Source organism: Sorex araneus, chromosome 2 (assembly GCF_027595985.1).
Source record: "Sorex araneus isolate mSorAra2 chromosome 2, mSorAra2.pri, whole genome shotgun sequence".
Classification (NCBI taxonomy): domain Eukaryota; kingdom Metazoa; phylum Chordata; class Mammalia; order Eulipotyphla; family Soricidae; genus Sorex; species Sorex araneus.
This window is the reverse complement of record NC_073303.1, coordinates 43204451-43231989: the sequence shown is the minus strand read 5'-3', so window position 1 is coordinate 43231989 and position 27539 is coordinate 43204451. Positions and strand designations below refer to the sequence as shown.

At 51.5% G+C, this 27539-nt stretch overlaps 1 protein-coding gene across 1 annotated transcript; it reads left to right on the top strand.

Annotated features, from left to right (window-relative positions):
* The first annotated feature begins 42 nt into the window (after positions 1 to 42).
* Positions 43 to 6107, top strand: LOC129401668 (NUT family member 2G-like). Its single transcript, XM_055124404.1, has 8 exons — positions 43 to 58; positions 1999 to 2701; positions 3137 to 3265; positions 3620 to 3759; positions 4133 to 4425; positions 4963 to 5079; positions 5502 to 5567; positions 5781 to 6107. The coding sequence occupies exons 1-8, from the start codon at positions 43 to 45 to the stop codon at positions 6105 to 6107; spliced, it is 1791 nt and encodes a 596-aa protein (XP_054980379.1).
* Positions 6108 to 27539: the final 21432 nt, after the last annotated feature.

Here is a 27539-nt window from a genome sequence, read left to right as displayed (position 1 = left end):
GAAGGCTGATAAGCTGCGGTGGCCCCTGCCTCGTCTACGGGGATGGCGTCAGAAGGAGGTAAGCCTCTGAGGGTGTCTGTGTATGTGAGAAAGTCTCTGCCACCCTGAAATCCTTTGGGTTCAGAGTCCCCTCACTGGGGACACCATGTTTTGAAGGGGGGAGAAAGGAGAAAGGCCTGGGCTCCAAGATAGCTCACCTGCACAGCCACGGGAGCCCAGGAGAACCTGAGGGGGCTGGGAGGGCAGCCGTGGAGGTGTGGCAAATGACTCCGGGAGGTCTTGTGTGTGGACACAGGGAGGCAGCAGGCATATTGCTGCTCTGTGTGTGAGTGTCCCTGCTGTGGATGGGGGAACAAGGCCATTTGTCATGTGTCGGAGGGACTGATTTGTGGAGGCACAGGGAGACCCAGGACTGCTGAGTCCATGTCACTTCCTGAGCTCTAGAATAAGTGTTGAAGGAATTGGACTTGGGCTGAGCTCACCCTGCTGTGGGCAGCTCAGCAGAGATGGTCCAGCCTGAGCCTTGTTGAGTGAGGCTGTGTGTGTGCACTTGTGCCGTGCCACGTCCTCTCCAGAGCTGGCTGCAGGTGACTAACTGCCACAGTCAGAGCCTGACCCTCCTGCAGACGGGAACCCTCTCCTGGCTGAGTGCAGCAGCTGTCGTGGGTCAGCAGGCTGGGAGACGGCTGACTTCAGCCTAGTTATGACTCAGACTCCTGAGTTGTTCTGGATCTTTCTCCTTTTGGTGAAGTTTGTTCTTCCATGTTCTGGCATCTCAGGGTGCAGCCCCAGCCTGCATTTCAGCTCTGAGGTGAAGATTGACTGAGAATCACATGCTCCCCTCACAGACAGGGAAGAGGTGTATGTGTGAGTGTACTTGTGTGGCTGTGTGTGAGGAGAGAGAGAGAGTGTGTGTGTATTTGGGTTTACCTGAGAAAAGTCTGTGAGAGTCTATTCCTTGTTAGGGAGTGTACTGAGGCAGAAAGAGGATCGTCATAGCAGTTAAAAAATAGGGGCCTCTCTCTTGAGCATGATGTACACACCCCTCTCTCTCACTCAACCCTCTCTCATCCCTCTCAGGGGCGTCTCTTGGTGAGACTCTGCCTGAGTTCCTCTTGTGCAAGGATGGTTGCAGAGAATTTTGTCTGTCCTGGCACCTGGTTTAGGCCTGAGGTTGAGGATCCTGTGTCTGTCACTGGGACAAAGTCTTCGATTATTTAGAAGATGTCACCAATTTTCAATCTAACATGACCAGCAGCTCCAGAACGCTGAAACCTCCCCAGAGAGTCTGACTGGTGAATCTCTGGCCTTTCCCGTCCCTGCTGCCGTCCCTGAGGGAACTGGCGTTACTCACGGAGCCCAGAACCACTCTCCAGGCCCCTCTCCAGGGAAGGGAACGTTGGAGGTTGAAACTGTGACTAAGTGCTCTAGGGACAGGGTTGAGCAGCGGCCACTGTGAAGGTTGTGCTGTGGGTCTGAGAGCACAGAACTAGGCCGTGGGTGTTGTGCTCCCGTCTGGGTCCCGGGCACTTCCTGAGAGGAAACATTCTCAGCTGTGTGTGCTTCTTAGTCAGGGAGCAGGAGGCCCTGCTGAGCCCCAGAGAGCCTGAGGGGACAGTCCGGCCTCAGACACTGTTGTCACAAGGCTGAGCACCAGTGGTCGGCTGGTCCAGTCACTGTGCCTGACCCTACCTGGGCTCTTGCCCACAGGACACTGTGCCCAGGGGTGTTGGAAAGCTCCAAAGAGGCTGCAGGGCTGGGTGTAAGGGGTCAGGGTGGCCAGCACAGAGGCCATCCCTGCACACAAGGGCTTTGTTCTTAGGGTCTCCACGAAGCATAACCCAGCTGGGAGGGGGGGATCGCCTGTGCCGGGACTCAGGACCGGGACGGTGCCCGCGGCCTCACTCCCGTCAGGGGCCTGAGCTCGAGAGAGTTGGGCCAGTGGAGGCCCTGCCGCCCCCTGAGTCCCTCTCATTCCCGCTTCCCTCCTCTCCGCAGTGTCTCCAGTGCTGTTCCCGGAGATGACCATGAACCTGGGGGTCTCCGGTTCTGCCTTCAGGGTCTTGCCCTTCCTCAATCCGGGGCTCGCCCAGCCACCACCCTGGGAGCCGATCCAGATGCCCCCTCTGGTGACCTCGACCATCGCTCCCGGCAACCCTCTGGTGCTGTCACCTTTCCCCATGATGCCCGTGGTGGCAGGAGCTGCGGGCCGTGGTCCCCGCGACCCTGGGCCTTGCAAGGTCATCATGAAGGTCAGCCCTGAGTCGGGGCCTGTGGAGTCAGCCCAGAACCAGCCTGTCATCCTGACACAGGCTCCACTCAACTGGGGGGCCGCAGAGGCGCCATCTGCTGGGACGGGGCATCCTGCTCCCCTCTACTTGGCATCCTCGGTGCCGAAGACCTTCAGGCCCGGCCCAGCCCCTAGAGGTGCCCAGGCTGGGACGGGAGACAACACTCCTCAGGCTCCCCTTCCGGTGGCCCAGGTGGCCCCCACCGTCCTCCCATCCAGCGGTGGGTCACAGCCCCAGTGGGTTTGCGGGGACAGTGGTCCGGCCACCACCCGGAGCCAGGCACCACCTGAGAACTCCAGCAGCCCCAGGAGCGTCTATGAGAACTTCCGGCGCTGGCAGCGCTTCAAGGCCATGGCCTGGACGTACCTTCCTCAGACTCCGGACACTGAAGCCCTGTCCTGCTTCCTCATGTGAGTCCCTCTGGGGCCTAGAGCTAACGGGAGCTTCCCCGGAGGGGACTGGGGTGACACCCAGGGTAGGGTCGGGGACTGCATGTTCTGAGGAATGCCACCCCAGGGCTTCCGACTCAGGAGCCCGTCGGGACCAGCCATGTCCAAAGCCTCACCTCAGTCCCTCATCAGGGCTGGTCCCGCCCTGTGCTCTGAGGACAGACACTCTGTTCCTAAGACAAGACACAGCACAGATGCGCCGGGGTTCAGGCAGGCCCGTGGGTGCCCGGCCTTGGGGTCCCTCACAGAGTCCCCAGGGCTGAGGGTGGACACCAGCACGGCCATCAGGCTGGGGTGTGGGCGGCAGTGTCCACTCTGGGCGGGCGGGGCCAGGCCGCCCTGGGGGGTCAGCAGGGGTCCGGCAGACGCAGCCCCTGACCGAGTGTGGCCCTCCAGCCCGGTGCTGCGCACGCTGGCCCGCCTGAAGCCCACCATGAGTCTGGAGGAAGGCCTGCGCCGGGCGCTGCGGGAGTGGCGGGGCAAGAGCAACTTTGACCGCATGATCTACTACGACATGGCGGCCAAGTGAGTCGGGCCGCCCAGGGAGTAAGGGGTCGGGGCTGGCTGGGGCCTGGGGCTGCGGGATGACTCCCAGGGGTCTGGGGGCCTGGGCTGCCCCGGGGGCCCTTCCCCTGCTGAACCTTGTCCCTCCCGGCCGGGACACTCCTCCCCACCCCACTCTGGGGCTCCGGACTCACACCCTGACCTGCTGTGACCCTCCAGGGCCTGTGGGGGATCGGTGGGGTGCTGGGGTCCGTGCCCACCCATTCTCCACCCTCCTGGGGGCTGGGCCATGGGCATCCCCTGACCCCCCCTCGTCCTGGCGTCTGCTGGGTCCCGGCCAACCCAACTCAGCGGGGCCTGTGCTCCCCACCCCAGGTTCATGGAGTTTGAGGCAGAGGAGGAGATGGAGGCGCAGAAGCTGCAGTGCATGAACGGGGTGCAGGGCCTGCCACCCCCCGCCCCGCCACGGCCTGAGCCTCAGGGGGCTCCCGGCCCACCGCTGGGCCAGCAGCCAGGTAGGGACCCTGCTCCCCAGCTCAGGCCACAGGCCAGGGCAGGCCCCGGGGGGTCCTGGCCTGCAGGGAGCCTTCGCTCTCCCGGAGCCCCAGGCCCTGAGCTCAGCGGCGCCCTGTCCCTGGGCTCCTCCCTCTCCCCGCACACCCCACGTGGCCTGAGGGCACCAGACTCACCTATGAGGTGGGCTCAGAGACCCTGGACACACGCTGGGCCCCTCCTCCCATTGAGGGTCCCCTTGTCCCTCACGCAGCCGTGGGATTCTAGTGACCTGACCCAGCCCACAGGGACCCGATCCCCAACTCTGTGCTCAGTGCTCGTGTCTGAGGGCAGGGAAGCAGGTCCCCCCACCTCCCTCCCTTCTTCACTCCTCAGCCTGTATCCTCACGAAGGCCGGACCCCGGGCCCGGGCAGCCCGCCCCAAGGCACACAAACTGCAGCGGCCCCCCAAGAAAAAGGCTCCCAAGGAGATCCCCCCTGAGGCTGTGCAGGAGTACATGGACATCATGGACGAGCTGCTCAAGGTCCCCGGCACAGGCTGGGGGGCGCCCCTCGGCCGACGTGCAGCAGGCAGGAAGGAGCAGCAGGGGGAGGCCGGGACCTGCCCTGAGCCGGGGCTCCTGAGCTACGTGGACGAGCTGTGCTCCCAGGAGGCCTTTGTCACCAAGGTGGGGGCGAGGGCGCTGCTGTGGGGGGAGGGCCCAGGGCAGCCCCCACCAGGGCTGCTCCTGTCCAGGGCTGGCAGATACTCGCGGTCTTTGCTCTGAGCTCTGTGTGTGCTCACCTATGTTTGCATATTTCTGCTTGTGTGTACGCATGTGTCTCTGTGTACAAGCATTGGCCCCTGTGTGTGCATTTGTGGGTTTGGTTGATGTGTGAACATCTCTGTGTCTCCATCTGTGTGTACTTTGTGTGCTCTGCGCAGACACGTGTGGATACATGTACCTGTGCCTAGAGGCGGAAGGGTGTCTGTGTCTTTGTGTCAGGTGTGTGCATGAAAACATGTGTGTTCAGGCATACTTCTCTGTGACAGTAAGTGAATAGTCATGTGCCTTCGTGAGTGCAGGTTTGTCTCCATGTCTGTGTGTGTGAGTGTAAGTCTCCTGCTGTGGGTCTGTGTGAGACTGTGCTGGGGCCGGGTGTGTTTGCCTCCTCCCTCTCCCTTGTCCCCACTAGGACCCTCACCCCTGCTTCCCTCTGCCCAGGTCGAGGCTGTCATCCATCCCGGCTTCCTGGCTCACCTGCTCTCCCCAGAGTCCCAGCTGGATCTCCTGGCCCTGGCTGAGGAGCTGGAAGAGGAGGAAGGACTCACCCCCGCACAGGTGAGGCAGATGGGCCTCGGGGGTCCATGGGAGGTCCCAGGGCAATAATGCGAGGGTTTCCGGGAAGGCAGTGGGCAGCTACCCTGGCTAACAAGGGGCATTTTTCACGTGATGCCTGGGAAAGAGACCCTTCAGGGGACAAAGGGTGAGGGTACAGGGGTCTTAGAGGTGCACCATGTCTTGAGTCAGGGAGGGGCACCCCAGCAGTGGGGCCCCGGTCACTTGCTGCCCTCGCTGCCCAGGTCATGGCCAGGGGCCTCACTGTGAGGCCTCAGGAAGAGGAGGACGTGAGAAGTGTGTGGGGGCCCCTAGCTGGACAGAGATCTGGGTTGTCTTTTCCGGAGGAGTCGGGGTCACTCTCTCCCCCTATTCCCTGACCCTCCCTGCACCCCACATGCCCACTCTGTCCCTCTTCCCCCCAGCTTGTGGAAAAGCGTCTTCGGACCCCGCATGACAAGGAGGTCATCAAGGCTCGTCCCCAACACCAGGTGACCCCAGAGGACTCGAGTCCAGCTGAGAGTGCAGCAGGCCACAGAACCCCAACACCCACCTGGGGCCACTGGCCAGGGGCCAGTGCTGAATCCTGCCCCCCTGAGACTGACTGTGGACACGCCTCAAGGCCTGCAAGGGCCGATGACAGAGCGATGGCACCTGAAGGCTCTGTCACCTCTCTGGGGTGCCTGGAGTCCCCACCCCGGCAGGCAGGACAGGGCATGTGTCCCGGCCACACCACCCCCACCCTGGACAGCAGGGCCCCCCGCATGCTGGGAGTGGCCCCTCCTGGCCGGCGGCTGCCCCGGGCAGCAGAGAGCTCCAGCGAGGAGGAGGAGGAGCTGCCCAGCCTGGCCTTCCTCCTGGCCTCTCACCACAGCCTGCTGCCCTGGGGCTTCCCCGCGAGCCCTGGCCCTGACACTGGCCCCCGCTGCCCCAGAGCTCGGGTGGGCTTCTCGGCCCCCGCCCACCCACAGAGGGGCCTTCAAGCCTGCTGCCCCTTCCAGGAAGCGTCCTCTGTGTGGGGGCACTGCTGAGAAGACCCCCTTCCCCGGGGGGGCACCCCAGGGTGTCTGGGGGCTCCTCCTTCACCGAGGAGTTGGTGGGTTCCTCACTGCCCCCAAAGAGAAGGTTCCAGCCTGCCTGTACCCAGAGGAGGAGGACGGGTCACAGCCAGTAGGATATCGGGGGGCTCCATCCTGGGCCACGACCAGGGTCTGGCTGCAGCAGGAGCCTTGTGCTCCCCCAGTCTTCAGTCGGACTGTTCTGAAATGGGGTTGGGGGTAGGGCTGGAGCAACTCCTTTGTGTTATTGTTTAAATAGTGAATAAATTCAGTTCATCCAATATGCTCTTGGTATCCGTCATGCTCCTTGGGGACTCCTGAGTTGAAGACAGGTAAGGGCACTACAGGGGAGTGCGGACCCTGAGGCCTTGTGCTCCCTGGATTCGTGGTGGAATCCTCCCCATCTGGAGGGAGATGTGCTCGGTTTCCCCAGACCCACCAGTTCTCTGTACATGGGCAAAGCTCACAGTTGCTGCCTTTGCCTTGGAACGCGTGGACAAGCACATCAAAGCTCCAGGGCCTCATGCTGGGAACGCTCAGGCCTGGGAGAGACGGCACAGGGAGCTCTCACAGACGGGGGAGAGAGAGAAACAGCTCGAGATCCACGGCCAAGGACAGTCTGAGGATGGTTTACACACCTGGACTCTCCGAGGAAGGGGACTCAGTGGGTGCTCTGGGTCTGGGGGAGGGAGGCAGGACTTGGTGGGAGGGAACCTGAGACATTGGTGAGGGCGGCAGACACTCAGGTGGCCCTTTGCTGGTGCGATGGTGCTTGCATAAAACCACATCATTGGCATTCCTGTAAATCCCACTGCTCTCAAAGCCTGAGAGTCCAGGGGCTGTAGAGATAGTATAGTTGCTAGGGCATTTGCATTGCACACGGCCTACCTAGATTATCCCAGCATTCCATATAGTCATCTGGCAAAAGGAATTTTTTTTATAGTTTATTTTTCTTTAATTGACTCACCATGAGAACAGTTACAGGGCTTTTAAAAAAATAATTTATTTATTTATTTTTTAATTGGAAAGGAATTCCTGAGTCTATGACAGGCGTAATGCCTATGCATAACCTGGTCTGCTGCTGCCCTCATATAAAACATTTTCTTTAACTTCAGAATAAAACAAAAATGTTATTAAAATTCAGATCACAGAAGAGATTAAGGCATTTGCCTTCCTATAGAACCAGCTTTGGTTCTATCCCTGCACTGGGTTTTTTCCTTCAAGGATCACCAGAAATTATCATTGAGCATGGGAATGCGACTGATTCAGCCCTTTTGGAAGACAATATGGAGAATTCTTTAAAAAATTAGAAATTGAACTCCCATTTGTCCCACCAGTACACTCCTGGGAATTTTTCTCGGAGTGGCAAAAAAATATAGTAGAAATGACATCTGCATTTGTATGTTCATTGCAGCACTGTTTACAATAGCCAAAATCTGGAAAATATTGGAGTGCCCAAAAACATATGGCTGGTCAAAGAAACTTTGGTACATTTACAAAATGGAATACTATGAAGTCATGAAATCTGCAAATAAGCAGATCAACATGGAAAATATTGTGTCAAGTGAAATGAGTCAGAAAGAGAGAGAGACATAGAAAGATTGCACTTATCTCTGGAATATAAAGTAACAGAATGGGACACTAACACCCAAGAGTAGGAGAAATAAGGATTAGGAGGTTGGCCCCACAGCTTGGAAACTGGCCTCACATGCTGGGGGAAAAGGCAGCTGAGATAGAGAAGGGAACACCAAGTAGAGGATGTTGGGAGGACCCATTTGGGGTGAAAGATGTGTGCCAAGTGTAGACTATAGGCCGAACGTGATGGCCACTAAGTACCTCTATTGCAAACTACAACATCCAAAAGGAGAGAGAACAAAATGGAATGCCCTGCCTGACAGAGGAAGGGTGGGGTGGCGGGACATGGTGTGGGGGGTGGGGGTGGTGGGACGGATACTGGGAGCATTGGTGGAGGAGAATGGATGCTGGTGGAGCTATGGGTAAACAATCACTGTATGACTGAAATGCAAACATGAAAGTTCATCAGTTATTAACTGTACCTCTTGGTGATTTACTAATAAAACATTTTTAAAAAATAATAAAATCAGATTTGCATTAAAAAAAAAGAAAGAAATTATCCCTGAGTAGAGAGCCAGAAGTAAGCCCTGAGCACAGTTGAGTGTGTTCCAAACATTCAAAAATGAAATTTAAAATAAATGTCCATTAAAGTAATTGAATATTATACCATTAATCAACTAGAATGTATAAGTGCTATGGAATTTGGCATACTCAAACTTCAAATTTTTTAATAATACACTCTTACCCCTTTTTATGGAATCACAGTGAGACACAGTTAAAAATTGTTCATGACTGTGAGTTGGGGTGGTGGGAGGGAAACTGGGGACATTGGTGATGGGAAATGTGCCCCAGTGGAGGGGTGGGTGTTGGAACATTGTATGACGGAACCTGACCATGAAAATCTTTATAAGTATGTAACTTGCAGTGATTCAATTTCTAAAAATTGTTCATGATTGCGTTTCAGTCATGCAATGTTCCAAAACCTCTCCCTTCACCAGTGCGACATTTCCCACCACCGTTTCCACTTTCCCTCCCACCACCCTTCCTACTCTGCCACAGTGTATAGCAGACACATTCTCTCTGTTACTCTCTCCTCTATCTCTGTGTCTCTCTACTCCCTTTTGGGCACTGCTGTTTGCAATACAGGCACTGGAAGGTATAACCTGTCACCTCCTTTCTGCACTCAGTTCTTGACCTGAGTCAGCATTTCCAACTGTTATTGTCATAGTGGTCCCTTCTCTGTCCTAACTGCACACCACATACCCACCACCTACCCCCGACTTTTAGCAAGCTTCCAATCATGGACCAGTCCTCCTGGCCCTTGTTCCCATTGCCTTTGAATATTAGTCTCATCCTATGTATTTTCTGTATCCTGAAAATGAATGCAATCATTCTATGTCTGTTCCTTTCCCTCTGACTCATTTCACTCAGCATGATACTCTCCTTGTCTATCCATGTACAAGCAAATTTTTGACTTCATTTTCTTAGTGGCTGCATAGTATTACATTGTGTAGCTATACCACAGTTTCTTTATATACTCATTTGTTCTTGGGCACTTGAATTGTTTCCAGATTCTGGCTATGGTGAATAGTGCTGCTATCAACACAGAAATGCAGATGGCTTTAGTGCATTGTGTTTTGGGGTCCTGGGGTGTATTTTTCCAGGAGCACTATTGCTAGATCCTATGGAAGCTCAATTTCTCATTTTTGAGGAATGCCCATACTGTTTTCCAAAAAGGCTGGACCAGACAGCGTTCCCACCAGTAATGAATGGAGTCCCTTTCTCCTGCCAGCACAGGCTGTTCTCTTAGTTTTTGATGTGTGCCAGTCTCTGTGGCATGAGATGATACTCAATGTTGTTTTCATTTGCATCTCCTTGATGATTAGTGATGTTGTGTATTTTTCATGTACCTTTTGTTCATTTTTTGTTTCTTATATGAGGAAGTTTTCTTTTCCATATTAAATTTTTTAATTTTATTTCCCCCTCTATACCTTATGTAAATACTTTAGTTTACAAAGTTGTTCATGATGATTTGTTACATTCAATATATCAACAGCAATCCCACCATCATTGCATTATTGCATCCCACCATCATTATTTCCAATTTTCCAAGCCACGATTTACGTCTTCCTGATAGCAGGTCCTCAATAATATGTTTTATATTGCTTGTTTTAATTTGCTAAAAGAATGTCAAAAAACATTTCCTCAGAATAAAGTTGGTGAATCTTGTATACTGCACCGTGGAGCTATTACACCCTTGTATAAGAGATTACTAAGATGTTGTTATAGGTGAAACCTTCTGTGTTGATATCTTGTTAATGGAGATTGGATGCCTTCCACATGACATCCCATCCAATCTCTCTTATCAGCATTGTAGAGTTTGAGATGTCGCTCTGGGTAGTCCAAAATTTTTAACAAAGTGATACAGCTGGAGTTAAATTTTTAACGGGGTGACATTTCGGGGCATGTGTGTGACTGCCAGAACTTCTGGAAGTATAAGGGGATGAGGGGGACGTAGTCAATCCCCAACTCCATGAAAGCCTGAAAATTTCAGTCACAAAATCTGCATCTCTGAGTGTTTCAACAGATTAACTTCTGGCTGAGGCTCGTTCCAAGCAATGGAATCCGGCTGGGAGCATGGCAGAGATTGTTGTGTGGAGACTTTTGGCCACGGGGGCTCTGTTTGGACAGGTATTGAGCTCACCCACCCCTCTCCAGGGTATCCTGGACAACTTAGCCTTGAGTGGGTCCAGAAGAATCTCTGCAACTTGTTGATCTCTTTTGAGATTTGTGAGTCTCTGGATCATGGCGCATGAAGACGTGTGTGGCGCCAGAGGTGGTTCATGAGCATGACTCTCTGCATCTTTGGATTGGGTGGACGTTTTCCTCTGTCAACGTCTATCAGAATTTTATATATATTGGACATTAATTCCCTTATCATTGGGTGTTGGGTAAATAATCTTTTCCCACTCTGTGGCCTGTCTTTGTATCCTGGTCATCATTTCCTTTGAGGTGCAGAAGCTTCAGAGTTTAATGCAGTCCCATTTGTTTAGCTTGGTCAGTGGTGTTTTATCTTTGAAGAGGCCTTTAGCTTCCATGTCATTAAGAGTTCTCCCTATGTTTTCCTCCATGGACATTATGGATTCAGGTCTGATATTGAGGTCATTGATCCATTTGACCTAACTTTTGTGGAGAGCGCAGATAGAGGTCTAAGTTCATGTTCTTGCATGGAGCTGCCCAGTTTTCCCAGCACCACTTGCTGAAGAAGCTTTCCTTGCTCCACTTCCTGTATCTTGCTCTTTTATCAAAAATTAAATGGTCATATAATTGAGGGTTTCTCTCAGGATATTCAACTCTATTTTATTGATCTGATATAACATATTTTTATAACATTACTCTTTCTATTTCTTCCCTGAGTTCCTGGGTCATATCAAACAGTGCCTTGGTCTACAGAGCTACTTGTTCTAGGACTCACTCCTGGTATAGCACAGGGGATAATGTGGTGCTGGACATCAGTAGAACCAGGGCTGTCCACATGCAACATGAGCATCTTAATGTGTATGCAATTTTTCCACTTCTCAAAATTCAATTTTATTTGTTTTAGGGTCACACAAAGTGTCCCTTACATAGTGGAACTTTCTCTGGCTCTGCCCAGGAATTACTCCTTTCTGGGCTCAGGGGACCAAATGGAGTGCCGGGAATGAAATCCAGGTTGGCCATGTCCAATGCAACTGCCCTCTCAGCTTATCACCTCTTCAGTTCCAAAATACATTTTAAAACATTTTCATCATACCTTAAAATAGAGCTCAGAATCCTCAGGTGTCCATAACCTCCTCCCCTCAGCGTCACCCTTTGTCTCCCCATTGGTCCTTGAGTCCTAAACCCCCCACTCCTCTTTCTTTCTCTCGATTCCACACTCTGGCCTTAAGTGGCCATCTGTTGCCTTGAGCTATCTTTGGCCTCTTTCACTGACAAAGGTTTTCCTGGAACATCTATGTCAGCACAGATCCACAGTCCAGACTCTAACTACAGAGTCCTATTTCAGGTGTAGAAGGGCTGCATCTGGCCAACCTGTTCAATGGTTGATACACAATGAGCTTCTTTCTACTCCCTAGTACTAGTTGACATCAGACACGCAGATTTTTTTTTTTATTTTATCGAACCACCGTGAGATAGTTACAGGCTTTCATGTTTTGGTTACAATCTGACAATGATCAAACACCCATCCCTCCAGCAGTGCACATTGCCCACCACCAATATCCCCGGTATACACACCGCCACTTTCCCCCCTCCTGCCTCCATACTCCCTCTCTAATTTTGGGCATAATGGCTTGCAACACAGACACTGAGAGGTCATCATGTTTGGTCCGTTATCTACCTTTGGCACACATGTCCTATTTGGACTGATTCCTCCAGCCATCATTTTCTTAGGGATCTCTTCTCTATTCCATCTGCCTTTTCCCCTCCGCTCATGAAGCAGGCATCCAGCTGTGGGGCAATCCTCCTGGCCCTTGTATCTACTGTCCTGGGTGTCGGCCTCATGTGATGTTACCCTGCACTCCACAAATGAGAGCAGTCCCTCTATGTCTGTCCCTCTCTGACTCATTTCACTTAGCATGAGAATCTTCACATCTATCTATTCATAAGGAAATTTCATGACTTCATCTCTCTTAACAGCTGCATAGTATTCCACTGTGTAGATGTACAAAGGTTTCTTTAACCAGTCATCTGTTCTAGGGCATTTGGGTTGTTTCCAGATTTTGGCTATTGGGAACAGCAGACACACAGATTTTAAGTGAGTTTCTCAAAGAGTTTCACTGAGAACTCAAGCCTGGGAAAAACTCTCTCACTGCTGGCAGAGAATCCAAAATTTGGGATTCTGGAGTAGAGATTTTTATACACTGTGCAATGCAACCTGAGTGCGATGGTTCCGATAATTGTTTTAGCAATGCAACGAGTTGTGTTATCCAGAGAACATGTGTCCTGTCCTGGTGTTTTCTTTACATGAAGACAAACAGCAAGGACATTTTCTGCCCCGCCTTGTTTACTGGAACTGAGGTTGGGTGTCCTGGACCTGCAGTTTTCTGTATCCCTGATAGTTAAGGGTCTATAGTGCCTTTGGTGTTCTGTTATTTTCTGCGTATTTGGAGAGTCGAAAGTCACTGGTGGTTCCTGTCAGGAATGGGGTCTTTTTTGGTACCCAAAATTATTTTTTAAATTTTATTTCCATTAAGTTGTTCACAATAATGGATTGCCTTCAATATTCCAATCCCATCACCGTTAGTCCTTCCCACCAACATTATTTCAAATTTTCCCATCACCACCACTCAAGCCTGCCAACAGATACTTGATTTTGTATAGCTTACTATGAATAGCATGGGAAGTCTCATAGCCACAAAACTGTCTGCACTCCTGGAATTCTAAAATTTTAAATAATTAGGGTCTGAAGAAATCTCTTCAGCGAACTGCTCGGTTCTGAGATTCATTTCTGAGACTCTGGATCATGGCCGTTAATGTGCTTAAATAGCACCTGGAGGCAGTTCGTGGGCGTGACACAGGAGCAGGGAGATAGGAAGGAGCGGCCCGTCCCGGATCCCTTGGTCCCACATATCTCGGGTTTTCACTGCGCTCTGGAATTCATAGGGGGCAGGTGGAGGGACGACACCTGCTCCTGTCTGAGGCACCCTGGTGAAACCGGCCTGGTGCAAGATCTGGAGACATCTCTTCAGTGAGCTGCTTGGTTCCGAGGTCCACTTCTCGTCAGGAATGTTTTAGGGTCACACTTTGGGCTCCTCCCCGGCACCAGCAGCTTCTGGTGTGAAGTGCTCAGCCTGGCTACATGCCTGAGCATGTGTGTGGTCCCTGGGAGCAAGAGCAGTTCCTTGGGCACCATACGAGCTGTGTTCTGCTGCCTCCCGTAGGGGAGTCTCCTTGCCACCTGGAGCTGAAACAACACCGGCCAGTCTGGAGAAGGCTCTGCTCTCCACTGGGGGCCCTGGGGAAGCCCCACACTCACAGGGAGCTGTGGCGTCCCTGGGCTCTGCCTCCTTCGTGGAGCAGACCCTAGAGGGGCAGCCCGGCTGTGATGCAGGATTGATGTGCAGGCCCTGACGTGGTGGCGCTGATAAAGGACCTGAAAAAGTTGGGACAAGGGGCCGGAGCGATAGCACAGCGGGTAGGGCGTTTGCCTTGCACGTGGCCAACCCGGGTTCGATCCCCGGCATCCCATATGGTCCCCCAAGCACCGCCAGGAGTAGTTCCTGAGTGCAAAAGCCAGGAGTAACCCCTGAGCATCGCTGGGTGTGACCCAAAAAGAAAAAAAAAAAAAGTTGGGACAAGCAACTGGGAAGCCCTGGGAGCCTGGCTCTTACCTGTTAGACCTGGGGCGGCTGCTGGCCGAGACCAGCACTTTGTTCCTCTGTAGTGGGAGGGGGCGAGGGGTGGAAGGGTCTAGCTGGGGCTTGGGAGGTATTAACATGGTCTTCTCCCAAGCGAAGGCACACCTCAAAGTCCCTGGGGAGGAGACCATGTTTTATATGAGCAGGATAAATATTGAGGGGTGAACTTTCATGAGATAGGTGGGGAACAAAGGTCCCAGTATCCGTTCTTGAGGATCCTTGAGCCCCAGAAAAGTTTTGCTGTTTGTGTTAAGTTCCTGGGCTTGGGTTGGGTAAAGCCATCCCAGAGCAGTTATAAGCAGATGCAGGCACACCTGGGGCCCTGCCTGGCAAAGCCTTGCAGTGTTCCTTGCACTGTTGGCACTTTGGTTCCCACCTTGCCCAGATCCTGTGCTCCCTGGCTACGTTGTCTCCAAAAGGGGCAATCTGGGATAGGCTCCAGAAATGGCAGCAGCATCTGCAGCTGCCAGAGGGCCACGTTCCACACGCCACAGTTGGAAAAGCTCTGGTGAGGGTCCAAACTGCATGTCCAAACTGCATGGCTGGGAAAGCGCCGAGCCACTGGATCAGGAAAGGGAAATGAAAATCCCCACTAGAGCTAGGTGAGAAGAGTTTCTGCAAACCTGTGTAGGCAGGTTCAAGCTGTGCAGGAGCTAGGGACTTATGTGAGCAGATGGTCCACAACTCTGGGCCAGAGGTGAGCTTCTGTCAACCGTTGCTTGATGGGGCAGGATCAAACCCAGGTTCTGGTAGAAACCTGGTACGTGGATGACTCTGTTAAGGCCAGCCAGGTGGAGCCCAGTGTTTACCCAGCCTTCTATAGAGGGGATTCGGTGTGGCCCCTAGAGGTGGGACATGCACTCCTGGCCTCCCTGCGAGTTGGCTGGCTGGGCTCTGGTGAGGGGGCTGCGGCCCAGTGCTGCCCAGCGGACACAGGGACAGAGCCCCCTGGAGGCTGCCTGCCAGGCTGCTGCATGCTGGCTCCAGGGCTCTGTGGGTGGCAAATCGGGCTTGGTTTAACCCCTTCCCCCTGGGAAGGAAGTAGGGCTTTGGGCCTCAAAAGTGTTTCTAATGATCAGACCCATTCAGAGGGAGAGCAGAAACAAAAATACACGATGGCCACCCAATACCTCCATTGCAAAGCACAACACCAAAACGGAGAGAAGAGAACAAAAGGGAATCTACTGCCACAGAGGCCATGTGGGGTGGGGGGATGGGACGGGGGTGGGAGGGATGCTGTGGTCATCAGTGGAGGAGAACGGGCTCTGGTGGAGGGATTGGTATACTCAAGCAGTGTATGACTGAAACACAAGCACAAAAATATGTGAAGAGGAGGGCAGGTTAAGGATTAAATTTGCCTTTGGCTGCTTTGGAAGATGTTTTAGAGACCTACCACTGGGGCAGGAAATGGTCAACAAATGGGCCAAGAACTGCTCTAGGAACTGTAAACAAACATTTTGGAGGAAAAAGTTAACAGTTAATAAATGTTGAGATTAGCAAATTAAGTGACCTATGTGTGATTCCCTTTGGTCCAATAGGTGTAATTCCCTTTGGTCCAATGTGGGTGATTCCCTTTGATCCAAAATGTGTGATTCCCTTTTCTCCCCGAAAAGGGTACAAAAAGGCTCGATTTCTGAGTTCGGGGCCTTCAGCTTTGCCGCTTTTCAGGCAGGGTTGAGGGTCCCGATATGGCCATGTTGCTTGAATAAACCCCGTGATTTTGCAGAAAGAGTTGTCTTGGTTTTGTTCTTTTGTTCCTCCGCCCTCCCCCGGGCAGAGATCTGCCAACCCCTAACATATGTAAACCTGTATCTGTACCCCATGGTGATTCATTAATAAAAAAAAAAAAATTCAAAAAATACAGTCGAGGAAGAGGAGAAAGAGGAGGGGAAAAAATTAATAATAAAAAAAGCTATGCCAGCCTTACCATCCCAGTAAAAATACTGAATGCCCTGAACAAACACCATGACCTCTTAACACCTACTGCAAACCATAATGCACAAAAGGAAAAGGAGAGAGAGAGCAAGAAGGAAAGCGCCTCCCACAGAGGGAGGCTGGGGGTGGAGAAGGGGGTGTTGGGGGATGGTGGGAAGGAAACAGGGGACATTGGTGGTGGGAGGTATACCTGGTGGGGGGATGGGTGCTGGATCACTGTATGACTGAGACCTAATTATGAACAGCTTTGTAATGGTCTATCTTATGGATATTCAATTAAAAATTTTTTTAAAAAAGTAATGTGGAGTTCATGCCCAATTCAATCAACTTAACCAATGGCTGAATAAATAGCAGTAATCCTACATTAAAATATTAATAATATGTGCCCGTCCAGAAGACAGGAGGCTGGGGGGAATTTGGGGGGATGGACTGAGCTACCAGGGCGAACCCAAGTAGACTGTACTACAGACAGGAACATTTCCCCTTCAAGCTGCCTTCAGAAAATAATTTCAGTCTATTGAAAGAGGCAGTTTTTCCTTCTCTCACAGAAGCCTGGCTGGTCTTTGACATGCAGATCTCAGGTGTTAGCCAGGCCTGACCTTTGAGATTGTAAATTGTAGGCTCTGGCCCACCCTAGTCTTTGGGGATATAGATTTCAGGTGCTGCCTAGTTTGTAATTGACATGTAGATTTCCTGTGGCAACCCAGCCTTGTCTTTGAGATGTAAATCCAAGTGCTTTTTGCCCAAGAAAGGTTTCCATTTTGGTTTTGTATCTTCTTTCAGGAGGCCTAGATTACTGGCCTGCAGATAAAAGGAAATAATGCTACCTCAATGTTCATCCAGTAACATCTTTTGATGCCTTTGGTGATACCACTGTATCACCTTTAGAGGTACCGTGATCAATAAAAGGAGATCCATGAGGCCCTCTGCCTTTGCCAAGAGCCAGAGCGAGCCTTGGACCTCCATGAGACACATTTCTTTAGTGTTCCTTATCTCAGCGCCTCTGATCACACGAATATTCACGCAACAGGGAATCTTAGGGAAACTTATGGAGGGAAGTCAACAGCAGTGGGGAGATTGAATTGGAACATTGTATACCTCAAAGTCAACTATGAATAACTATGTAAGCAACATTGTCTTAATGCTTAATAAACTTTTTCTAAATTTAAAAAGGAAAGAATAACTGTAAGCCTGAGAGGAGCAAAGAACAACCATGATTTTATCATCATGGGGAATGAGCAGCTACCGCCAAACTCACCCTTAAAGTAGTGCCAGAAGGTCCCACAATTCTCTCACCACACTCAGCAGTTCATCATCCGAGGAGGCCTGAGGACCACACAGCTGTCTCCCTGAAGGGGAGGAGAGAGGCACATGGAGTGGATGGAGCCCTGTGAGTGGAGCCACAGCTGTCAGCTGACCTGGCTGGGGAGGGGAAAGCTTCACCCCCAGGACCCCGTGGACTCCACGGAGAGATGGCGGGTTTGTGCCAACTATCAGGACTGGCCGCTGGACGCAGACACCTGGCTCTGGAGACTGGCTCTGGCAGGTGTGTTCTTCCCCCCGCTGCCCTCCCCTCTTCCCTGGGGATGGAGAGTGTGAGGCCAGAGGGAAACCCAGGTGCTGTCCACAGACACCACAGACAGGGGCTGAGATGGGGAGAACAGTGAACTCTGTGCTCAGGTTCGCCCTCCCTGCCCCAGACTGTGGCTAAGGGAAGTTGTCTCTGGTTTGCCTTTACCCGCCTCCAACTAGGACCCGAAAGAAACCCAGAAGTAAGGTCACAGCGACACCTTCTGGTACAGGAAAAAGAGGCAATTTAGAAATCACAAGCTGGCAAGGCATCAAGAGAATGAACCCACAAAGAAGAATTCACATTCTTCTCATTCTTCTCAGTACATGTGGAACGTTGTCCAGTACAAATCAGTCATAATATCTACAAAGATATCAATAATCATATCACTGTATCATTGTCACTGTCATCACTGTTATCCTGTTGATCATCAATTTCCTCCAGCAGGCACAGTAACGTCTCCATTTGTCGTAGCCCTGAGATTTCAGCAGCCTAGATTTACTCGTTCTTCCCAGCACATTGGAGGCTCTTTCAGGGTAAGAGAAATGAGACCCATCATTATATTGTATTTGGCATATCTAATACACCACGGAGAGCTTGCAAGTCTCTGCCATGCAGGCAGGATGCTCTCGGTACCTTGCCAACCAATAATCATATAAATATTCAAATGAAATTAAGCATCTTTTTCCCGTTACAAAGCTATGACAAAAATCAACCCAAAAGCAAACAGTAAGAATCACACTATACAGAAGCAGAACAAGATTCTTCTGAATAGCTCTTGGAACAGTGAAGAAATAAATAAGATGTATGAACATTAACAAGAGACAAAGTGAAAAAAAAAACTAGGGCACGAAGCAAGAAAAGTGAAGGGAGGGGCTGGAGCGATGACACAGTGGGTAGGGCATTTGCCTTGCATGTGGCTGACCCAGTTTTGATTCCCGCATCCCATATGGTCCCCTGAGCACCACCAGGAATAATTCCTGAGTGCAGAGACATGAGTAGCCCATGTGCATAGCCGTGTGTGACCCTGAAAGCCAAAAAAAAATTACAGGAATGAGGGAAGACCAAAGCAATACAGGCCTACCCTTAAAAAAAGAAAAGAAAAAATAACATAGTCTCAAATAATTAATTGGAGCTCACATGTGAAGAATCTAGCAATGGAAAGAGCCAAACACTAGCAGAAGGAAATGATAGGAACTTGATCATAAACAAAAATTAAGATGACATAGGAGCCCAAAGAATTTGAATCTCATTCCTAAAGTGTCTGGTGGATAGAACGGCAGAGAGAAGTTGTCATCTCATGCATGCTTCTTTTTCTAGAAACTCATAAATGGCAAAGTAAGGGTCTTTTACTGCAGATTTCTGAGATATTCTCTCTTTATTTCTTTCATTATTTCTTTCTTGTCTCTTTTGGATTTTGGAACACACCCAGCAGTGCTCAGGGCCTACTCTGGATTCTGTGCTCTCAGAAGTCATTTCTGGCAATACGTAGCTCTGGCCCTTATTTGCTTTTTTTTTTTTTTTTGCTTTTTTGGGTCACACCTGGCAATACATAGGGATTACTCCGGCTCGTGCACTCAGGAATTACTCCTGGTGGTGCTAAGGGGACCATATGGGATGCTGGGAATTGAACCTGGGTTGGTCTGTTTAAGGCAAACACCCTACCCGCTGTGCCATCACTCCAGCAGCCCCTTCTTTGCTTTTTAACATAGGTTTTTGCACAGAAGATGAAAGACAGGGTCTACTGTCACCAGCCACTTCTGATCTGGCCTGTAAATTCATCTGACAAGAGACATTTCACAGCAGAGGAAAATGTGAATTTCATTTTCTTGTGTTTTGTTCACTAGTGTTATAATGGGTCTCAGGGAGATGAGAGCTCAGATGGACACAGGGAGGACACGATGTAAAGAATGGAAACATCACTGACCACACATGACAAGGAATAAGTTTTGTAACAGAAAATCAATAACAAATTGGGAAATGCTCTAAATCAGCAGACATATTATTGTAGATTTTAAAATGGTAGAAAAAAATATTACAGTAAGCCAAGAAAGCCAGGAGGAAGCCAGTCTAATTTCCAGACTTAGCAATTTATAAGAAATTTCCACCAATCCCAGGCACATAAACAGAAAAACAAAATTGGTTTTGACAAAGGTGCAAAAGTAAAATTCTTAGCGATGATAGAAAACACAAGATTAATAAGCTTAAAAATGAATAAGGGGCTGGAGCAATAGCACAACTCTTGGGCATTTGCCTTTCACGCGGCCGACCCGAATTTGATTCCTCTGCCCCTCTCAGAGAGCCCGGCAAGCTACCGAGAGTATTGAGCCCGAGCGGCAGGGCCTGGCAAGCTACCCGTGCGTATTGGATATGCCAAAAAAAGTAACAATAAGTCAATGAGAGACGTTACTGGTGCCCGCTTGAACAAATTGATGAGCAACGGGATGACAGAAAATGAATAAACTGAACTTCATCGACATTTAAAAGTCACATTTTGAGCAAGATGCTTTTCACGGCAAGTGATCCCCATCCCACAGTTTTCCATCGTTCCGACTTTGTCTTACTGAGAATGATATTATCCCAACGGGGCTACACCTGCCGTGGAAATGAAATGTCCCAGAGGGGACTCCTCACTGGGCAAAGTCCACTCGACATCCAGCTGCAGAATCAGTGTTTCTCATGTTGGATTTCAGCAGTTGGTCCGGGCTCATACTGTCCCTGATGACTCACTCACTGAGGGTCTTCCGGTCACTCCCAGTGGGGTCGTTCCTGAGACTCCGGGTCACACTGACGATCGCGGCACTGTCCCTCCGAGGGGTGAGCTGTGCGCCCGGGACTGTCTCGGCTCGCGGGGGGACCAAAAGGCAAAGCCCTGGGCAGCCCCGCCTTGGCCTTCCCGAGGCCGAGCATCCCCCACCCGGCCCCGCCCTGGGTCGTCCCGGCGGCTCCCCCCCCCGCCCCTGCTCGGTTCCGCTGCCCCCCCAGGACGGGCCCGCTCCCCCCGCCCCAGCGGTGCCTTGGCCCCGACTCAGCCTGACCCGGATCCCTCCATCCCGCACCTCTTCCTGGAAGCAAACTGGGGTTTCCAGGTCCCTCCCGCGAGTGAGGAGAAGGGTAGGAGCACTCTGCTGCTCCGCGGACAGTGCTCCAAAAATCCAGGGCCTGACCTGGTCAGAGAGGGGCCTAGGTGGGGTGTGAGAGCTGGGGTCAGGGCGGGGTCAGGGCGGGTCAGCACAGGGCAGGAGAGAGCCATGTCCGACCAAGAGGAGGGGATGAGAGAGCTCAGGTGTTAGGGTCGGGGGCGGCGGCAGGGTGGGGTCAGAGGTCAGGGGGCGGGGCCAGGGCTGTGGCCGCTCTGGCCCTGGGCGCGGAGGGGCCCGGCAGGAAGTCCCGCCCCCGCAGCCGGCGGCCCAGCAGGACGGGGGCTCCCGGGGCGGGTGGGCAGACGGGCGCTGGCGGGGCGCAGCCTGCAGTGGGCTGGCCCGGCCACCTCCTCCTGTCTCCTCTCGGGCCCGTCCTCGGGCGGGACTGGCCACCGCGTCACGTGGTTGGGGCAGCGGCCCGGCCCGGCCACGCCCCGCGGCCCCCGTGGCCCCCGAGACGGGGCGAGGAGGCTGGATCCAGGGACCGCCCTGGGCACGAGGCTGGTGTCCGGGCCGGGGTCCGGGGGCCGCTGCGGGCAGGGGCCTGTGGCCCCCACATCCCCTCCGCCTCTTCCCGCACTGCCGCTCCCCGCGCTCCGCTGTCCGGTTCCCGCTGCCCAGGCCCGAGCTGCCCGGCCCCCGGGGCTGGCGGCCCTGCCCCTGGCCGTCCCGCTGGGGGTGGACAGGCCGACGGAGAGGAGACGGGCCTCCCTGCTCACTGGGCATCGGGCTGTCTCCGCGGTAGCGGGAGCCCAGGGGCACAGGGGAGATCCCTGCCGGCCGGGATGCCGAGGGAGGCCGCGGACACGCCGGCCAGTCTGCAGTGACGGGCAGTCGTCCCTGGGGCGGGGCTCGCTGATGCCCCCGGGTGTCTCCCACCCACTGCATTAAAGAGTGAGTTGTTTCTCGGGTCCTAGCAGCCAGGCTGGCAGGGGCACATGGTTAAAGGATAAAGACCCCCTGGGGCTGGAGTGATAGCACAGCAGGGAGGGCTTTACCTTTCATGTGGCTGACCAGGGTTCATGGTCCCCTGAGAACCGCCAGGAATAATTCCTGACTCCAGAGCCAGGAGTAACCCCTGTGCATCACCAGACATGACCCAAGAAGCAAAGAAAAAAAAGGGGGATTGAACCCCCAGGTCCTCAAGGGACAGTCTGTGTGCGCCTTTCTGCCCGTGACCTGTCCCCTCCTCCTGCATTGTCCTCACTCCTCACCTGACTCTGCTCACCTTCCTTCCTCGTCCCTGTGCCTTTCCCCAACACAGGGTGCCCCCAAGATGCCAGTGTTCGTCCTGCCCCTCAGGTGCAGTGTCAGCTCGCTCCGTGTCACCTCACACCAGGGCTTCCCTCAGTGTCCCTGCAATCCCGGGTGTCAGACAGAGGCTGGAACCTGGGTGCGGGGGCAGACGCTGGTGTCCTGGGGTCAGTGCTCACCACATGTCCATTGGACAGCTGCATGGACACTTGAAGACGAGCATGGGTCTCAGGAGTCTAGCTCTCTGTCCTGGGTCTGGGTGGGTGTTCCCACAGGTTTGGGAGGGGCAGTGACCTGGGGCTGGATCTTTGGTACATACAGAGACCCACAGGCATCTGCTCTATGCTGGGTCCCACTTGGGACCCACTGCGGACTGGGGGTGGCTTGACCCACCTCATGTGTCTCCATCTAGTCAGAGCAGGAGCTCCCCCTGAGGGTGAGCAGGGCTGACACTATTGGAGCGCGGTAGTCAGGTGGGCAGGCCCCCGTGGGCGTGGGTCAGCTTGTGGCCACAAGAGTTTGGTCACTGGCAGTGTGGGGAGAAGTTTCCAGGTGGGTGAGTGAGAAGGTGGGATGTTTCAGCCCTCATGGTCAGAACACAGGACATCCTGCACGCATGTCTCCTCTGACCAGTGATTTTGTGCAGTTTTAAACAGCCGAGTACCAAGAAGGAAGTGAGAGACATGAGAGAGCACGAGAGCAGTTTGGTCATAAGGCGGGTCAAGGGCCAGGATGGAGCCAGGGTTCTGCATGCGGAAGGGATTGTCCAGCCTCCTGGGGCCTCCAGCCCTCCGAGACCCTCCCTGCAATAGTGGGTGTGTGCTGAGTTGTGATTAAAGCCGCCCCTGGTCTCCAGAGAGAAGGGCTGACAGGAAGGGAGAATCATGTGGGTGGCGCAGACAAAGCAGTGCTGGGGTCAGTGATGGTGTAGAGGCTCAAGCTGGCGTTTGCAGAAGATGACGACTGTCACCTTCCCTCCTGTAGGAAGTCTCATGCCCCGAGGATTACCAGGTGTTTTGGGGGAAGTACCCATCTCTACCAGGACACCCCATATGCCAGGAGGGTGGCCGTGAGCCGCATTATCATCCATCCAGACTTTGGGACGCTCCTCGTTTTGCAACAGAAATGGACATGTTACAGCTGCACCAGCCTGTGACCTTCACCCCGACAGCGTCCCTGCCTGCCTGCCAACCCCTGGCATGGAGTTGTCCCTTGGCACATTTTATTGGGTAACTTGCCGGGAAGCTGCCCGAGGACAGTGAGTGGCTATGGGAGAGGCATAGTGTGGGTGGGAGACGGGGAAGGGATTCTGGCTCATCTGTCACAATCTCTAGTTAGCATGGAGGCCAGTGGGCCTTTCCCTCTGTGCCTTATTTCCAGAGAACTGGACTCTTCTAGTTCTTCTTGTGAAAAGTGTGTCCTCCGGAAGCTTCAAAGTTACCCAAGACGAAGACACTGAAATTCTGGGGTCCTTTGCTCTTTGGTGTCAGGAATCTGGATCTCAAAGTTTCTCTAATTAATTAATGTAGGAGTTCTCCAAAATGCTGTTCAGGTGGCCTGAAAACTCTTCTCAGTGATGTGTGGCCTACTTGCTTATAAATGCCATGGTTTGAGGATGCAGTGTTGCTAGGTCCTGCAGTGACAGGATTAGCCAGGCCACCCCAGTGATGCTGGGGAAACTTCTAGGCCACATCTGGTTGTGCTCAGGACCTCTAGGGCTTTATCTTGATGCTCAGGGAACATGTCATGCCAGAGACGTAACTGGCAGTGATTTTTTTAAAAAGCATGTATTTCATGCTTCTGTTATCTTCTAGCCCCTTGGTTCTAATATTTCAATTTGATGTAGATCAGACATGACTTTGTGAATTCAGTTTGTCTGAGTGTTTCTCTCTCTACTGTGAAATACCTTGACTTTTCCATGGGCATCGAAGGAACACGTAAAAGTAAGAAAAAGCTCTTGGAGAACCCCGGGGAAGAATGATCATGACCTGAAAGTATCTCAGCTCCATCACCTAAGTTTTGTTCTTCTCCTAACCTGGGCCTCCTCTTTGCTTCTTGGATTTGTTAGGTGAATGGAGTAATAGGGTGGATACAGGGCAAAGCTTTGTGGAGGGTTTCAGTTAACTGAGAAGTATAAACATGGACTTGTTCAGAGAAGTATGTTTATACTTTAGTGAAATGTTGGTGGCATGACGTTTAGGGAAAAGGAAATATTTATTTGCCTTTTTAAAAAAAATTTATTTTATTTTTATAAAGTTGTTCACAATAATTTATTATTGTGATAAATTATTTTTGGCATATTTAATGTAATAATTTATTACATTAAATATCCCAACACCAATTCCACCACCATACACCTTCCCACCACCACTATTTTGAGTTTTACCAACTGCCTTTCTTTCTTTTCTTTTTGCTTCTTTTTCTTCTTTTCTTTCTTTCTTTTTTTTTTTTTTTTGTGCTTTTTGGGTCACACCCAGCTATGCTCAGGGGTTGCTCCTGGATCTTCACTCAGAAATTCCACCTGACGGTGCTCAGGGGACCATATGGGATGCTGGGGATCGAACCCGAGCCGGCTGCGTGCAAGGCAAACACCCTACCTGCTGTGCTATAGCTCCAGCCCAAACATTGACTTTTTGAATGTGTCTGTGGACCATCTTTGAGGAAGTGTTTGTTTATGTCTTTTGCGTAATTTTTATTGTGTTTTCTTCTGTTGTTTGGTTATGTGAATTAGTATAATCTGGATATTAATCATTTGTCAGATGTATAATGATCAAATAGCTTTTTCCTGTTAGTTGTGGTTTTTTGTTTGTTTGTTTTTGTTTCCATGGTAGTTTCCTTTAAGTTTTATGTTTCCATTTTAGTTTTATGTTGTTCCATTCTGTTGGATAACATTGGGTTGTCCTTGCTCCTCCTGGAGGGAGCTTAGATTTATTGAGTTGCTCCCACAAGAGTGCCCTGAGGCACACCCAGTTCCATCAGGCACTGGTAATCCGATAGTGCTTTTCTCTTTCCTTTCTGTCATTTGAATGGTTTATTTAGCAATGTCCTTTTTGTATAGATACAGGAAGATAGTTCATGCTATGTTTTGTAATATGGGAGTTAATTAACTCCAAAATAATATTTACTCCTGGGCATCCATATTTACTTGACTTAAGCCTCAGTTGTCCCTGGTTCCTAGCACACCAAGAGCAGGGTCCCAACGAAGGGACTGGATAGACCCAGGGCAACCTGTAAGCTACCCTGGCATCGGAAAGGGACAAACTATGTGCCATATCACCGTACCACTGTCATCCCATTGATCGTTGATTTGCTAGAGTGGGCCCAGAACGTCTCCATTTGTCCTAGCCCTGAGATATTAAAAGACTCTCTTTACTCGTCCATCCCAATGGTGCTGCATTAGAAGCTCTTCAGGGTCAGGGGAATGGGACCCATCATTGTTACTGTTTTTGGCATATGAATATGCCACGGGGAGCTTGCCAGGATCTCCTGTGCGAGCAGGAAACTTGCCAGGTTCTCTGAGAGGGAGAACTAGGGTATAAGGAGCTTCTGGGAGCTTGGTTTTATAGTCTCTGGATGTAGTCATTGATGGGATTACACGGGCGGCTGGGGGCAGTTTCTGGATGTGACTGCCCATCTACTGGAAAATGGGGGATCTGGGTAGGAGAGGCCGAGGCTCAGTCCCAGTCTGAACAGGCTTGAAGATCTCAGCCCCAGGTCCCACACACCTGGGTGCCTCTGCCAGTTCCTTCATGCGTGAGGCTCGTCCAAGCTTGTGGAGCCATACACACAGCTTGAGTATGGCTGTGGTTCAAGTGCGATATGAAGTATAATAAATTCAAACAATGGTCATGGAATAGATTCTGTCATGACCCAAAAAGGTGTAAGTGAATAAGGACCCTGCTGGGGTTAGGAAAGACTAGTCTGGCCTAGGACTGTGGTCTGGAATATTTAGGGAGATGTCTCCAGAAAGAGCCAACCTGTAAGCTTAATATATCTCTTACTGTGTTCATGCAAAAATGAGTAGAAATGTTATAAAAAGTAATTTACTATGATTGTTTAAATGGATTACTAGGGGCTGGAACAATAGTACAGCGGGCAGGGTGTTTGCATTGCATGCGGCTGACCCGGGTTCAATTCCCAGCATCCCATAGGGTCCTCTGAGCCCTGCCAGTGGTGATTCCTGAGTGCAGAGCCAGGAGTAACGCTGTTCATGGCCAGGTGTGACCCCACAAAAAAAGAAAAAAAGAAATGGATTACTAGATGAAGAAAGGAGAAAGCAACACACCCTGGATGGAGTCCCGCCCTTGAGTGGATATCCTAGTAACCTGGAGCACTGAGCCCTCAGATGAGATTTTGTCCTTGAGTTAAAGTCTCCTAGGACTTCCCTTGAATGACTGGCTTTACATCTGTTTGTTGTTATGACAATGCTCAACCCCACCTATGTGTACCCCCAGCCTTCATGATTTCTATAATACTATACTGTAAGGAGAAAGAGGAGACTAGAAGGATGACAAGGAATACAAGGACGAGGACTGGAAATAGAGGACCTTGAGGTCGATGAGGAGACTAGGATGATGGAACTATGATGACTGGGACTACGACCAAAACTACAACTACGCTTATGCAGTAAGGAGAGAGATCAGACTCCGTTGGGGAGGAGAGAGAAATAAACTGACTACCGACAAGCCTGGGCCTCAGTTCCCTTTTCCTTCGTCCATCCCTCGCCATTGTCTAGCCTGGGGAGGCAGCTCTCGGCCACCAAACTCTTGAGTCCCACATGCGTGCCCACTCCTTTATTTGGAAACTCAGGCCATTCATGTATTCTTGATTGCTTTTCCCTGACCGTTGGAGTTGAGTCTGAATTTATCCCTCGTGTTGAAATCCCTGAGTATGCCCACTAAGTTTTCTCCTGTGTGTTTTATAGACAAGCACTTCTCTGTATGTGTTTCTCTCTGAGTTTCGGCCACACCAAGAGGTGTTCAGGGGTACTTCTGACTCTGTGGGGGTGAGGGTGTCACTCCTGAAGTGTTAGGGGACCTGCAGCGTTGGATAGCGACCTTTCACTCCTGCATGCAGAACATGTGCTCAGCTCTTTGACCCAACAATCTCTCTGACCCAAGACCCTCATGTTCAGGCAATATCTCCAGACATTCTCCCAGCCGCATGCTGTGTGATTTGTTGTCCACACAACTTCCTGAGGGTTTGCCGTATGACTGGTGCCACCATTCCCCTCCTCTGCACCTTCCCACCCGTACTTAGAAGTCCACATCCCCCACCTAATTCTCAGGCTTTCTGTGGTGTTGGCTCTCACCCCTCTGCCTGATTCCTTGCAGTATCCCACACATATCTTCTGTTTCGGGGCCACTTTATTTGGTTTTACATCCTGCAGCAACAGGTTGGACGAGCTTCAGAATCTTAGATGATGAATGAGAAATATGTCAGCTGCAGCGATACTTATCTTTCTCTCTCTCCAAGAGTACATAACTCACACAAAGGCGGAGTGAAAGTGCGCCTCTGAGGGAGACCAGCT